Raw genomic sequence first — 15,738 nt, forward strand, 5'->3', positions numbered from 1 at the left:
GAGATCATTTTTTTTAGTGTACAATTCACGCCTTTGTCCTGGAAACTACAATTCCTGAATTTGGCACTTTCTCTTTTTGTGTTTTAATTAAAATTCAGTCAAAGCTGGAAGAGGCCCTCAACCTGGCAACAGAATTCCAGAATTCCCTGCAAGAGTTCATCAATTGGCTCACTCTAGCAGAGCAAAATCTCAACATCGCCTCTCCTCCCAGCCTGATTCTAAATACTGTCCTCTCCCAGATAGAGGAGCACAAGGTAACTGTGACATTACAATGTCGCCTGCCTTTTGAGGGGACTAGCTGAGAAAGAAGCTCCTCTATCTTATCTTCAGTTTAAAAAGAGCTATATTTTCCCCTCAGGTGTTTGCTAATGAGGTCAATGCTCATCGAGACCAGATAATTGAACTGGATCAAACCGGGAATCAGTTAAAGTTCCTTAGCCAAAAACAGGATGTTGTTCTGATCAAGAATTTGCTGGTCAGCGTCCAGTCTCGATGGGAGAAGGTTGTCCAGCGGTCTATTGAAAGAGGGCGATCACTGGATGATGCCAGGAAGAGGGCTAAACAAGTAAGTTAGGAAAGAAAGCTACCAATTTCTTGAACAATCTTGGGCTGCATGTGTAGAGCCTCTGGTATGATTTACATGAAAGTGTAGCTTGCATATTCATTCTTACTTTTTATATAATTGCAGTTCCATGAAGCTTGGAAAAAACTGATTGATTGGCTAGAAGATGCAGAGAGTCACCTGGACTCAGAGCTGGAGATATCCAATGACCCGGACAAAATTAAACTCCAGCTTTCTAAGCATAAGGTAAAGCGGTTCATGGCTCTTAGGTCCTGACCTTGGTATTCACTGAAGTTTGCAAAAAATGGAAATCAGAGCTAGTAAAAAAAGAAAAAAAAAAAATTGGTTAATGTTGAAAAATCAAGATGATGAAGCTAGCTGTCTTGTATCTACATAGGGTCTAACCATAAAAATCAGTCATTTAAATAACTGTTCAAACAAAGTGATTGTGGGAGTAACCAGTTAAAACAACAAGCTTTTAGAAATTTTTGTGCACTGCTACATGTAGTATAAACAAAAATGTATAAATTTCTTTTTCTTTCTTTTTTTTTTTTTTAAAGTTTATTTATTCTGAGAGAGAGATAGAGACCGGGGTACAGGCAGAGAGAGAGAGGGAGACAGAATCCCAAGCAGGCTCCATGGTGTCAGCACAGAGCCCAATGTAGGTCTCAATCTCATTAATCGTGCAATCATGACCTGAACTGAAATCAAGAATCAGATGCTTAACCGAGTAGGCCACCCAGGCGCACCCAAAATTTTTAAATTTCTCGAGGATAAGCTGTTGTTAACTCAAGAAGTAGTGACATCCATTACCAACCTGAACACTGAAAAATTTTCTTTGTTCCAAATCAAGACATCATCTTTTAGCGTGGATTCTTTCTGTTCTCTTTGGAAACAGGAATTTCAGAAAACCCTTGGTGGCAAACAGCCTGTGTATGATACCACAATTCGAACTGGCAGAGCCCTGAAAGAAAAGACTTTGCTTCCTGATGACACTCAGAAACTTGACAATTTACTGGGAGAAGTCAGAGACAAATGGGATACTGTTTGTGGCAAGTCTGTGGAGAGGTGAGTACGAATATTTGCTTTGTGGGTCTGTATGTCATCCTGAAACTAACAAAGACTGTTAATTGGATTCCACAAAATGGCAATAAAGCTAATGCATCAGTAACAGGTTTTGTAGCATCTCAATATCTCTGGTTCATTCATTGCAAGTTGTGAAGTTGAATAAAATGTATTAAAATTCTCATTTTAAACTTGAACCTTACCGTATTAGCAAGAAGGCCATAAACTCAAGCCAATAGCAACAGAAGATTAGTAACTACACTTCTCTGTCAGTGACTAAGTTGTGACACTGATGGCTGTGTCAGTGAGTTCTCTCACTGTCAGGCACTGAGCAAAGCCTCTGCACGTAGCACCTCGTGTAACCATTGTAATACCTGCCCTTGACAGGGCAATCACTAATGAGCATGTGCCAAAAAGGGGCTACTAATCACTTAATCCACCTGACAACCACTGAGGCGGGCTCTGTTATTCCCATTTTACACATGAGGAAACTATCATAAAGAGGGTTTTTAACTCCCCCAAAGTCACTCAGCTACTAAGCAGCAGAGCTGGGATTTGAAGCTTTTGAGTTTGGTTCCATAAGTTGTACTCCTGTCCCTGGGTGCCCACTATGCTATGCTAAGTATTAGGATATCTTTATATTGTGCTCCACAATTTTTTGGATGAGGTGACTGAGGTTCACAGAGGTGAAGAGAAAGCCCAGGGTCACACAACTCCTGACTCAGACTGTGGCTGAAACTGTCCTCCTCCACCTGAGTGGTGTAAGGTGATTAGCACAGAACTTGGGGCATTAGGGTGTATCCATATATATAACCATTGGACTCCTAAGATGCCAGAAGGGTATCTGCACTTGTTTCCTGTACTAAATCCATTCTAGAGAGCAGTTTGGTTCAAAATGTCTAGGCATAGCTCTTTGTCACTGTTTATCTGTTTCGAACCAGCCCAGCATGGAGGGCCCTGTCTCTGTAGAGTGCAAGCAGTGTTCCCTTCAGCAGTCAGAACTGTGAGCCAGTCAAAGAAAAGGGATCCCCCAAAACAGTGAGGTTTGTGTGCTTCTCTCAGGCAGCACAAGTTGGAGGAGGCCCTGCTGTTTTCGGGTCAGTTCATGGATGCTCTGCAGGCCTTGGTCGACTGGCTGTACAAGGTGGAGCCGCAGCTGGCCGAGGACCAGCCCGTGCACGGGGACCTCGACCTGGTCATGAACCTCATGGACGCCCATAAGGTGAGGGGCGGGAGCTGTGCCGCGTGGAGGCAGAGCCCTGGGTTCCTCCACCTAAGCAGGCCTCCTGCTCCGACTCACCATCCAGGGGAGAAAGGAAGTCTGGAAGAGCTTGTGTCTCTGCTTGTCAGAGAGACCACTCCTCGCTCCGTGTGTATCACTGGGATTCTGCATCAGTCACAAAGGATTCGCCAACATTGCTTTGATTTGGATTTGGTGATGTGTACAATTTGTCTTGGGGTTTCCCCCTTCTTGTTTGTACCTCTCAGTTGAGTCACACAATGAATTTAAATTCAGGAGCCCCTCAAGATACCCATTTCCACTGACTCCTACAATGAAAATGAGTTCTTTTCTGAGCTATCCTTGACCCTCGCTAGCCCAGCACCTTGCACAGTGGTATTTAGTGTAACCTACACCTGTCATGTTGACCTCCATTATATCCTCTTGTTTTAGCACAAAGCATTCAGCTTTACTCGAATTTACAACGAACTCTTATTATGTGCATGGCAGAATGTGTTCTTACTTAACTCCCACGATTCTGGAAATCTTGCTGTAACGTTACTACTGTTTTACAAGTTAGGAAACTGGGACTCCAGGTAAACAGATTACCCAGAGCCACACCACTCATCTTGAGAGCCACCTCTTCTGATGGTTCTTTCTTACACGTTGTCCTGCCTCCCTCTGCATAAAAGACACACGACTAACACCTACCGAGGACAACTGGACTGAACGATTCCTTTTCTCTGTGGTTTGATGTCATGGGTTCAGAACATTTCTCAGCAAACTAATTCTTCTGTTTTTCTTTTCTAGGTTTTCCAGAAGGAACTGGGAAAGCGAACAGGAACCGTTCAGGTACTGAAGCGGTCAGGCCGAGAGTTGATTGAGAATAGCCGTGATGACACCACATGGGTGAAAGGGCAGCTCCAGGAATTGAGCACTCGCTGGGACACTGTGTGTAAGCTCTCCGTCTCCAAACAAAGCCGACTGGAGCAGGCCTTAAAACAGGTTAGAGACTTTTTTGGCGACAACCCAAGGGAGAGGATCCTAGCAGATTTATTCTCATTTCTTTATCAGGATTAGTTCCACCCAGTCTCGAATGTAAAGCCAAACATTGATCTTCTGAATGTTCTACAAGATTTTAATGTTCACTCATAGTAGAGAAAAAAATTAATTTGGTTTTTAAAGATTTACAAATGAAAGATGACCTTTGTGGGGCCTTGATAGGGTCATCAGTGCCTGTGACACACAAAGGCGTCAGGCCGGACCCTTTCTCTGACATTACCCCAATGTCCGGGACCTTGGCTGCAGAGAGGCTCAATCTGCTGTGCTTCGTTATTTCAGGCGGAAGAGTTTCGGGACACAGTCCACATGCTGTTGGAGTGGCTTTCTGAAGCAGAGCAAACGCTTCGTTTTCGGGGAGCACTTCCTGATGACACGGAGGCCTTGCAGTCTCTCATTGACACCCATAAGGTAATCCAGCCCCAGGGTGCAGTGACCCATGCTACCCACCAGGGTGAGGGCTGCCTCCTGCTTTTGTTTGGGAATTTCCAACCTCACGTGCAAAGGACTGGAACCAGAATGGGTCCAGATTATTGGTTTGGCAGGAATGAAAGGGAAAGGACTAGTGGGTTTTTTGATACCTTAAACATCATTCATTTGTTTTTACAAAAGTAATGTGTATTGGTTGTAAACAAGTGAAAACAGCGTGGTATCATATAAAGAAAAATGTGGGCTGTACCACCCCCTAGAATCCTCACCTGCACACAGCTTCATTTGCCTTTACTCACATTACCAGTGTCAGACACTGGACCTCTTACCAAGCTCTATATAGAATATATATATCCAGAATATAATGCAGTCTTGAGGGCCACGGTCTGTCCTAATAAAGTGGGAAATTAATCAGGAGATTTTGATCTGGGCTTTATATGTGGTATTCTGTTGCAGATTTTTTTTTTCAGTATTTTTTAAATATCCATAGTGTTTTATAGTTGTCATTTGTCTAAGACTGTATTGTTTATATGCATGGAAATGAATAAAAACAGGATTTTTTTTTTTTTTTTTTTTTTTTGAAGAAAAACTAAGAATAGGAAGAGGGTCATGCCTGGTGTGGGATAGGAGGTACCTTTCTGGGTCCCTATACCTTGTCATCTGTAGCAGAGAAAGTCATTGTTTTAATTTATTTGTTGATGCTTATTTATTTATTTTGAGAGAGTGAAAGCATGCTAGCGAGCATGAGTGGGAGAGCGGCAGAGAGAGAATCCGAAGCAGGCTCCACACTGTCAGTGCAGAGCCCAACACAGGACTTGATCTCACAAATTGCGAGATCATGACCTGAGCCAAAATAGAGTCGGATGCTTAACCGACTAAGTCACCCAGGAGCCCTGAGAAAGTCATTCTTGTGTAAACCCTTCACCTTTTCACGTCTTTCAGAACTGGGAACAAAGTGCCAGAGACACCCAAATGCAGGCTTGAGGTCTGTGTTAACACATAGAGGAGGGAAAAATGCATTGAAATCTTTTCTCCCCTCACAGTGTAAACTAACAGTGCTGCTAGAGTAGATTTCTCAAGTTTTTGTTTTCAAATCTTTTTTGTTCAAGGAGTTCATGAAGAAAGTGGAAGAAAAGCGAGTGGATGTTAACGCAGCAGTAGCAATGGGAGAAGCCATCCTGGCTGTGTGCCATCCTGATTGCATCACTACCATCAAGCACTGGATCACTATCATCCGAGCTCGCTTTGAGGAGGTGGGTTCCTGGTTGCAGAGGGGACAGCACGTGCCCCGTGAAGCGGGTTTCTGGTGAGAAAATGCTACTGAGCTTTCCCCGCCCACCCCCAGATAAGGACTCTTTTCACCCACCGTGAATATGTCAGTAAGAATTAAGTTAGCGTTTTAGTCATGACTGTTTTCTTGGTAATGAGCAGCAGTCTGAGAGAATCGCGCTGGTGTAGTGATGGTTTCAGTGATGAATTCCAGTGGACATGGTTTGGTATTTTTCCTTCCTTCACGAGAAGTCCTGTGTTTAATAGGATATTCATACTAGATTTGCTTCCAGGAGTGCTGATTGCTCATTCCAGCTCTGTCACTAGAGTAAGAGTGAGGCCTCTGGAGTATTCGAGTGTTCTTTCCCCTTAAAGTCATTGTTAGGATCAGATGGAAGAAAAAACTTTGGAAACAAAGGATGTGCTTGACTGAGAGAGGCGATGGATTTTCTTTCTCTCCCTAGGTCCTGACGTGGGCTAAGCAGCACCAGCAGCGTCTTGAAACAGCCCTGTCAGAACTGGTGGCTAATGCCGAGCTCTTGGAAGAACTTCTGGCGTGGATCCAGTGGGCCGAGACCACCCTCATTCAGCGGGACCAGGAGCCTATCCCTCAGAACATCGACCGAGTTAAAGCCCTCATTGCCGAACATCAGGTATTGTCACCATGTCATGTGGCCGCGGTGTTTCCTGTGTTGCTCATGGAGCCCATTTCCTTTGCCCTGTGTATTTGTTTTTAAATGGCTGCTTATCATATTCATACAGATTTAGCAGCTTAAAACAACACACACTTACTCTCTTGCAGTTTCCATGGGGCAGGAGTCTGGGCCTGAGTTAGCTGGGTCTCCTTAGGATCTTACCAGGCCAAAATCTAGATGTCAGCCCCAGCTGCAAGTTCTCACCCAGGCTCATTCAGTTGTTGGCAGAATCTGATTCCTTGTGGTTATAGGACCAGGTCTCCATGTTCTTGCTGGCTGTCAGCCAAGAGTCACCATTAGCTCCCAGAGGCTGCCCTCAGGTCTCAGCCACCTGGCACGCTCACACCATGGCAGCCTATGTCTTCACAGCCACCAGCAGGAGAGGGTCTCCTAGGTCCTTCTTTGGTATCCTGTGTGGCATTCATTGCTCTGACTTCCTGGTTTTCCTCACTCAGCTGTGAGCTCCTTGGAGTCAGATGCCATGTCTTATCTCTTCAGGTTTCCCATACCTGATGAAGTAAGTGCCTTGCTCAGTTGTTTCTTGAAAGGAGTGAGACGGTGTACAAAGGCATCTGTGAATTGGTCTGTCCATCATGAGCTTGGGCTTTGTGAGTGAAGTTGCCTGATTCTGTCTCAGTCCAAGAAAACTCTTTAACTCTTTTCCCTGTTTGTGTCTGACAGATGTTTATGGAGGAAATGACTCGCAAACAGCCTGATGTGGACCGGGTCACCAAGACGTACAAAAGGAAGAATATAGAGCCTGCTCACGCGCCTTTCATCGAGAAATCCCGCAGCGGCAGCAGTATGTTTCTAGCCTCCTGTGTTAGGGTGTTTCCTTCCTGCTATTTGAAGATGACCACTTTCCAAGTCCCTATCAAAAAACTTCTTTTTGGGGCGCCTGGCTGGCTCAATCAGTAGAACATGTGACTCTTGATCTCAGGGTTGTGAGTTCAAGCCCCACATTGGTTGTGGAGCCTACTTTAAAATCAAAACAAAAAACTTCCCCATTTTTTCAAAAACTGTATTGGATTTGAACTAAAATTTTTGAAACTCACTTTTTGTATACCAACATGCAGTAACTATGTTCCATTTTCTTGGACTGGCATAATTTTGAAGTGGTTGAACAGATTCTACTGCAGTGGCCTTTCCAGTGTTTTGGTCATCAGTGCTAGCTGTTTACGTTTGTCTTGTGTTAATTTAATTAAGATAAATCTGCTCCTCTAGAGCCACTGCTTTTTTTGGTTGAGTTGACATTTCCTCAGTTCGCTGAGGACAGAATTGATTTGAAGATATGAAATAAGTACTTGTTGGCTGGGAGGGAAGATCAATAGTTTTGAAATGAGCAGTCCTAATACATGAATATTGCCCATATTTTTTTTCGCATTTACTGACCGGATACCATTTTAAGGGTCTCCTAAGTTAATACATGGCACTTTCTCTCTGTGAACTGACAAAAGCAGCTTTTCTAATCTCGTAGTTATTTTTCCTTTTAGGGAAGTCCTTGAGTCAGTCCACCCCTCCTCCCATGCCAATCCTTTCACAGTCTGAAGCAAAAAACCCACGAATCAACCAGCTGTCTGCCCGCTGGCAGCAGGTGTGGCTGCTAGCACTGGAGCGGCAGCGGAAGCTGAACGATGCCTTGGATAGACTGGAAGAGGTAAGGCCCTGCCAAGCATCCTTTCCTGGAGGGAGGTGACTTAACCTTCTGAGGCCCTCTTACTATGTGTACCTTGACCTACTTCTCTAGAAGGAGAGGACAGACCAGGGTGAGCCAGTACTGTGTCCTTCAGGCCCCCTAGGAGAAAGCTCATGGGTGAGGAGACCACTCACAACAGAGTAGGTCATACATAGCACCTAGCTGTGGAAGGCAAGCAAGCAAGCAACCAGCCAGTCCATGAGGCTCTGGTCTGTGATGCGACCCTCCTCAACACCTGGCTGTGGTCAAGAATCAGAAGCAGAACTTGGCTGAGTTACTTCCAGGTGTGCAGATTATCACACTAACAACCATTATTGGGCCCTTTATGTAAAGGTGTAAGTTACACAATTAGGAAACAAGGGTAACTTTTATGACCTTGTGATTTCTCTGAATATTCACTAATGATGAAGAGCAAATCTATTTTGAAGTATCATTAACACCAACCTAAAAAAATCTAGTACTACACTTCCTAATTTCTAAAACAAACCTCTAATATCTTCTATATTTTTTTTATTTGTGCCTGTCAAAGCAGCTATGCCCGGAAGTGAGTGTTCTGTGTTTTTTGTTGTTATTTCTGTAGGTCAGTTGAGTTTTAAGCATATTTGGTTTTTGGCTTTTTCTTTTTTCCCTATTCCTTCCAACTTTGGAGTTTGAATGACCAGGGGGAGAACGGCTGCCCTGTCTCAGTCATTCTGAGTCTGTCTCACCAACGTAGTCCGAGCAGCTAAACCTCGCCTTGCCCACTGCTCAGGCCTGCTGTCCTCTGCCAAAGCCAAATATTTCACATGAAGGTCAGACGGGCAGTTTGCCCCCTCTGGCACCATTCCAAAGAAACATGCTTGCTGCACGCACGGGTTGGATTCTTAATGCTTCCAGCCAGAACTCAAATTTTCTCATCTCAGAAAATGATGGGAAACGTGAACCTTCCGACCTGGGCCTCAGTGTGACCACAGTTCTTTTCAAAATCACATAAGTGAGGAGTGCTAAGGACTTCTCTTCTGGGATAGAATCCATTCCCTTACATCTGAGAAGGTGATCCTTCGAAAAGTGCAAAGGGAAGGAAAGCAAGGCTGGTTCCACCCATTCTTGTTCCGCGTGCTCCATATTTTCCATGGTGGTTGTTCAGTTACCGTTCCTCTCACTGCTCCGCTATACCACAGCTCATGTAAACAATCACAGCTTTAAGTGAAGGACCCAGATTGTGCCTTCACAAAGAGCACGCGGATGTCATTGTTGATGCCCCTCCGGAAGGCCTGCATGGCTTTACTGAATGTCTGAAAGTTTTGGTATGCTCCGGGCAGATTTGAGAGCCAAAAGAATAAATCGTGTTGACACCTATGATTTCTCTCTAGTTGAAGGAATTTGCCAACTTTGACTTCGATGTCTGGAGGAAAAAGTATATGCGTTGGATGAATCACAAAAAATCTCGGGTGATGGATTTCTTCCGGCGAATTGACAAGGACCAGGACGGGAAGATAACACGTCAGGAGTTTATTGATGGCATTCTAGCGTCCAGTGAGTTCACTCATACTTCCAAACATGGGTCACATCTGCATTCCTTGCACTTGGTAGAAGCAAGCGATATTCTGGCTAACGAGTCTTTCTGAAGTTAAAGCAATAGGGTTAGGGAGGAAGTAATGTACCTGCTTATTATTAAAATTGGCCTATCATTTTGATGGAAAGAAGAATTTCATTTTGCTGGGAATAAAAAAAAAAAAGGTCTTGTTGACACAGAGTGGCAAGTAAAACCTGTTTGAGGTGTAGATTAAAGAGCCAACTTTTGTGAACGATGAGGTTCTAAGTAAAGTGTTTGAAATTCAAAATTTTTCATAATACCCGTTTCTGACATCTGTATGCAGCTTACAAAATACATGATGTCAATTATTTTTAGCAAGAGAAATAATTGAGGCATAAAGTAGCTAGGTGACTTGCCAGGGCCACAGAGCACATCTCACAGCTGTGCAACTTTACATGGGTGGCCAAGGAAGGCCTATCTGCAGAGGTGATATTTAAGGGAAGAGAGGCAAAGGGAACAGCAGGTTCCAAGCGCTGAGGTGGGCACGAACTTGGCATGTTCTAGGAATAGAAAGATTAATGTGGTTGGGCTGTCATGATCTAGGGGAGTGGTAAGAGATGAAGTTGGAAAGGTCAAGAGCAGCCAACTCGTGCAGGGCCTGGTAGGCCCTGGGTGCAGAGAGCAGATCTGACCTCTGATCCTAGAGGCAGCAGGACAGTGGGAAACCACCAGAGGTTTTCACCTGAGGGACCATCTGATTCACATTTTAATAAATCACCCTGGCTACTGTAAATATTCACACTTCTTTGGGAAGCAGTTTTTCAAGAGCCTAAGGTAGTTGTCTAAACAGAAAAAAAACTTCATCCTAGTTCACATTGTCACTATTCTGAAATAATCGAAGTATCCAGCAGTAGTGGAGCAGATAAGTAAATTCTCATGGTGGATGGTAGGCCTGTGCGTAGTTGTAATATCACATCTTTCAATATACCTGAAATATTGCTTTTTTTTCTTTCTTTTCTTTTTTTCTTTTGAGTGGGGGAGGAGGGAGTCTATAATCAAAACACCAAAAACTTAACAGTAAGTAGTCTCTGGGTACTGTATCTTTATAACATTATATCTTCTAAGTGGGCATATATTATTTTTGAGCAAAAAGCAAGACATAAATGTTTTTTTCTTTCAAGAAGTATTTATATGCCCTCCAGCAAGCCAAGTAAGCACTGTTCGTTAAAATGTTCCAAATGTGATTGCTTTTCTCCAGAGTTTCCTACCACCAAGTTAGAGATGACTGCTGTCGCTGACATTTTTGACCGAGATGGAGATGGCTACATCGATTACTATGAATTCGTGGCTGCTCTGCATCCCAACAAGGATGCTTACCGCCCAACAACCGACGCGGATAAAATTGAAGATGAGGTATGGGAAATAACTGTATTTTGAGCACATGTTTGACCATAGTGGTTGGGTGCAATGACCGTATCAGCCCTGTGACTTAACTGTCACAAGATCATTATTTGGAGTCCTGTTTGGCAAATTCCCATTTGGAGGATGATTCCCCAGAGTATCTCTGGCTATTGAGCTCTCTCTTTCAGTCTAGATGACTTTTTACTCAAGTGAGTCACATTTGTGGTTCCTCCCATGTTCACAGACTTACCACACCCATTCCAGTTCACAGACACCATGTTGCCTAGAACAAGTCCTCTCTCAGTCAGTCCTGGGCATTCTATGTCAGTATCCAGGAGCATGTGGTCTTCAAATAAAGCATTTAAGGAGTAAAATGTGAAGTAATGTTTAACACGGTGTATACCAACCAACCTTTCTGCCTAGTTAAAAATTTTCTCCATGTTGAAAATCTCATCCATCACATTGAAAATAGCAAATTCATTAGTAACACATGGAGATCTCAGGATTTATTGATCCTAGAAAAGGAGAGGTTAGCGGGGCAGGTCTTGGGTATGGCCTGGAACACCCCAGGACTGACCTCTGGGGACTCTGAGGCTCCTAGGTTTAAATTTAAAACAGTTCATGGTTTGCTGTACTTGGTTTGATTTTGATGCATGCATATTAGCACATTTTTCTGAAGGAACTTGGAAACAAATGTATGACCAACAAATGTGTGACATGTATTAATTTGGAATAAAGGATAAATGCATGTATCAAAAATCTAAAATATCTAAAAGAGACATAACAAATAGCTTTCTGTTTACATGTAAAAATCTTTGTTTCTCTGAAGAGGAAGTCTTGTTTTACCTCTCACACTTTTCTTTTTTTGTTGTTCACAACCAATAGGTCACAAGACAAGTGGCTCAGTGCAAATGTGCAAAAAGGTTTCAGGTGGAGCAGATTGGAGAGAATAAATATCGGGTAAGGAAGAGAAAACTAGTCCTTTGTGGTAGTTGTTCCTCCTATATGGTCCTTCCAGGTGAAAGTAACCTGGCACACAGCTGACCAGATGGTCCCACCTTCCCTCTACCAACGCTTGGAGGACCAGAGCCAGTAGGACTTAAGATGTGGTCACTCTCTGTAGGTTCTAGAGGTCAGGTGTCCTGCTGGGCTAAGCTTAGTGCCCTACATAGTCCCATCTGAAAAATACCGTCATATTTAGCTAACAGAGGCTTGTACTTGAGTTCCAGTATAGGAGACATATCGAAGTTCTCTCTTTTGCTGACCAAAGTCTTTAGGGAAATGGAGACACTTGTTCCATAAGATAAGGCAACAATTACCTGAAGACTGACGGATTACCCCAAAGTGCTGAGCATTGTGAGCCTGAGTGGCTCCCGAGCTCAGAGGGGGCTGGAGGAACTCTGTCAAGGTCCCAAAGGATGCTCTGTCTGTTCTGAGCTGATGCACTAAGGGGACGCCAGCCTCAGTAGTCTTCCCTGGAAGGCTGTGCTGAGTGTGGACATAATTGACCATGAATGATGCTGTGTTCTAGCTTCTTTTGGGACCTGGCTTGGGGCATAGGAGGGATCTGAAACAGCACTTCTAAATATATTCAGCAGCTTATCTGGATTCTCTGAAGTCCTAAGGAAAATCTAGGATTGGTAAAGAGGGTTCAGATTGTACAGCTTTTTGTACTGAGTTAGAAACAGGGAATCTAGGTTCCATCAGTACGTTAAAGTGTCTTCCAAGTACACCAAAACCACCCTGGGCTGCTCTTTAGCTGGCGAGTGTTAGGTGATTGTGCCTTGGATCCAGTCCAGGGCATCTAGTTAATAAAACTTTAAGCAATCTTGTGCTTGCTTATTGCTTTTTATTTTCTTGTTGTTTTTTTAATGCCTTTGAGAGACATGAATTAACAAGAGCAATAGAGTGGAAAAGTTAGGTCTTAATTAATTTGTAAAACCACGCCCCTGTGGCAGGAGCTCTCGAAGAATATGCTTGAAGACCGGTAACGTGATTGCATGATTTTTGTTCCTTAGTGTTAATTTGACAAAATGTTCTGTTTTTTTTTTTTCTTCCATTTCCTCCATCCTTTACTCTTTTGTCTATAGTTCTTCCTCGGCAATCAGGTACAGTGTGCCTTGCAACATTCTCCTCGGTGGAAATGGTCTGTGTAGCTCATGCTGCCTGTTCTTTGCTGTGGGGAGAGGACATAATCTGAAGCATGCCTGGGTCACATCTGGTTGTCTTACCAAGTGGAGAAACTGCTAACAGGGCTGATATTGTAAAGCTGTCTTAGCAGCAGGATAGAAGTACGTTATTTTTTAAAGGAGATGAAATTTTCCATTTAAAATTAGATTGGCTAAAAATGGTATTATGCTGGACTGAGTTTGAAGTAATGTGATTCAGGGGAATTTGAAGCTGTGGTATCAATCCAACGTGTTTCTAAAAGCAACCTGATCTTATACTTCTGTTTTGGAAATCAGAATACCAAACAGCACAGTTCTGATTTATACCAGTCTTTTGACAGTTAACACAAATTTTATAATGTACAATAAATCAAAAAAGTCTTGGGGTACTTAAGTACTGCATCTATTTAAAGACCTTATTAATATTTACTTGTATTTACATGTTTTATAACTATAAGGTGCCTGAGAACTATAGTGTAGCAGTCATGATTGGCCATAGCCTCAAGTGGGCTGATTATGTCCAGCCAGCCAAAATCTCAGGGATCAAATTAGACTTGCAAGAAAAGATTAAATGCTTTTGACTCCGCTTGGTAATTCTAACCATACAGATCTTTTGAGGGCTCTGGAGTCCTGTGCCTTCAAATGGAAGGAAGTTGCATGGGTAAAGTCTGTCTTGTGATATGAAATCAGAACCACTAAGAGCTTATTTGAGGCCTTCAGTCAATATTAGGTTCTAGGTATTGCAACAGTCATTCACTCCAGTAACATTCTGGGCCAGTGGGAAGAACAGAGGATAGAAAGAAACTGGGTTTAAAATGTCATTGCATGAAAGTGCCAAGTCATACCTAAAAGTTGTACCTGTTTGCTAATAACCTGCACACACAGCCGGCGAGTCCTTGAAGTGGCAGTGACCTCCTCCTCTACTGCTCCACTGACAGTAAGGGTCAGATGAGTTAGCTCCAATATTGGAAACAGAGTCCTGGAGTTCATTTTGTGCATGAGGCACCTGAGACCCAAAGGATCCCATGCTGATAGTCACACAGCTAGTGTCAGAGCCACTGCAAGAACCCAGGTCACTGTAAGGGATTTTCCAGTGAAGAGAAGGAAACAAGTTACTGTCACCCCAAGGCATTTCTGGGGACTCTGCCTCACTGCCCAGCTTTGCCAGGTTTGCACAGCTCCCCATTTTTAGAGCTGCTATGGCCCCTTCTACTACTCCGGCCTCAACTCCCCCCAGCCACTTTTGCTGCTGGCTTGGATCAAACCCCCTTTTCCTTACAGCTCAGCAGAAACAAGTTAGAATCTTTCAGAGAGTACTTCAGAAAAAAAAATTAGGACTAAAGAGGAATGAGTCAAGTGAAGTAATTCTAAGCACTGACAGATAAAGTACAGGGCACAGTAATAGAAGGATAAGGTACTTCTTGGAGTCCCTTCCTGACTCACTGTGGAGGATGTAGTGAGTTCCTTACTTCCTCCCTCTCCTCACCAAGCCAGAGAGAACCCCGACTAGTGACTCTGGCGTCACTGCTCTTGGTTGTGGTGGGATTCTCCATTCCTCTTGCGGTGCCTCCCCGTTTCTTCTGCTGGGCCAGCTGATGAGGGAGGCACCCTCAGAGGCCCAAGAGGCAGCTTCCTTCCCAGGACAGGACGTTTATTCCCTCACATCTCTGGGCACCCATTTCAGTGCTTTTTATATTACACCATGCTGTTGCTGTGGTCACTCTGTATAAAATCTTAACAACTGTAGATGAGAGATATAGTCATTCGAAAATGGAGTCATTTTCAAAGTAAAGGATTGGGGCGGGGGGTAATACTTTTCAGTCACCTTGCTGCCTATATAAACAGTGCACTTGAGCCAGTGCAGAGTAATACAGAGAATTACTGCAAATATATTAATTTTCAGGGAGGTTGGTTATGTGCCTTTCTCAAACATCCTTTCTGGCATTTTCAATTTTTATGCCTTGTTTCAAAGTTGTGGTTCTTCTTTATAAATTTAAAAATGTAAATTAACTAATTAGTCCCTTCACTCCCCCGCCCCCCCCCCAACCCCAGCATTCTCCTTGAATTAAATGATTTTAGGAATGCTATTTATCCAACCAAATGTTTGATTTTTGTTTTGGGATCTCCGCATGATTCTCTTTTGTTGCCTCTTATTTTAGGAAGAGGGTAATTTATGCAGTAGGAAACTCCATATGTTAACGGGGCTAAGAAATAGGGATGTTAGGTGAGGAAAAAGGAAAAAATAAATATCAGAAAGTCATACTTGTCTTAATCTCTGAAATTGATTGTTGAATACTATATAATCATGGTAGATTAAAATTTTATTTTCTTCAACTAAATTTTTTAGTAAAATTCTATAATCATTTGTTTAGCTGAAGAAACTTTCTGCTTGGTGACCTCACAGAGAATATAGAGGGCTTATTTCTGAAAACCTTGTGTGGAAAATCAGTTTTCCTTCTAAGCTCGTAATAATGATGGCTTTGCAAGGGTTTCCTTAAGGCTTGAAATAGTATTTGCTGTTCTTCATTTACCTTTTGAGTGCACTGTATTCAGAAGTTGACATATACTTTATGTCTACCATTTATGAAAGCAAACTAACATAACAAAGAATTTTACTACTGGGTTTTAATTTGGGCAGAATGTTTAAAAGAACTGAGGT

At 43.1% G+C, this 15,738-nt stretch overlaps 1 protein-coding gene across 30 annotated transcripts in view; it reads left to right on the top strand.

The window, feature by feature from the left end:
* MACF1 (microtubule actin crosslinking factor 1) overlaps positions 1–15,738 on the top strand; it is a 328,483-nt gene that overhangs the window by 299,552 nt on the left and 13,193 nt on the right. For 23 of the 30 annotated variants that reach the window (XM_027059599.2, XM_053211857.1, XM_027059590.2 and 20 more), the window contains 15 exons: positions 99–254; positions 359–565; positions 689–808; positions 1,461–1,630; positions 2,690–2,849; positions 3,657–3,851; positions 4,188–4,316; positions 5,444–5,587; positions 6,068–6,256; positions 6,980–7,100; positions 7,792–7,955; positions 9,347–9,509; positions 10,769–10,923; positions 11,797–11,871; positions 13,002–13,019. In XM_027059599.2, coding sequence (XP_026915400.2) covers positions 99–254; positions 359–565; positions 689–808; positions 1,461–1,630; positions 2,690–2,849; positions 3,657–3,851; positions 4,188–4,316; positions 5,444–5,587; positions 6,068–6,256; positions 6,980–7,100; positions 7,792–7,955; positions 9,347–9,509; positions 10,769–10,923; positions 11,797–11,871; positions 13,002–13,019 — 2,166 coding nt within the window. The remainder of the gene's footprint in view (positions 1–98; positions 255–358; positions 566–688; positions 809–1,460; positions 1,631–2,689; positions 2,850–3,656; positions 3,852–4,187; positions 4,317–5,443; positions 5,588–6,067; positions 6,257–6,979; positions 7,101–7,791; positions 7,956–9,346; positions 9,510–10,768; positions 10,924–11,796; positions 11,872–13,001; positions 13,020–15,738) is intronic. The other 7 variants (XM_053211901.1, XM_053211910.1, XM_053211912.1 and 4 more) reach the window with 1 other exon arrangement.

This window comes from Acinonyx jubatus, chromosome C1 (genome assembly GCF_027475565.1).
Source record: "Acinonyx jubatus isolate Ajub_Pintada_27869175 chromosome C1, VMU_Ajub_asm_v1.0, whole genome shotgun sequence".
Taxonomy (NCBI): Eukaryota; Metazoa; Chordata; class Mammalia; order Carnivora; family Felidae; genus Acinonyx; species Acinonyx jubatus.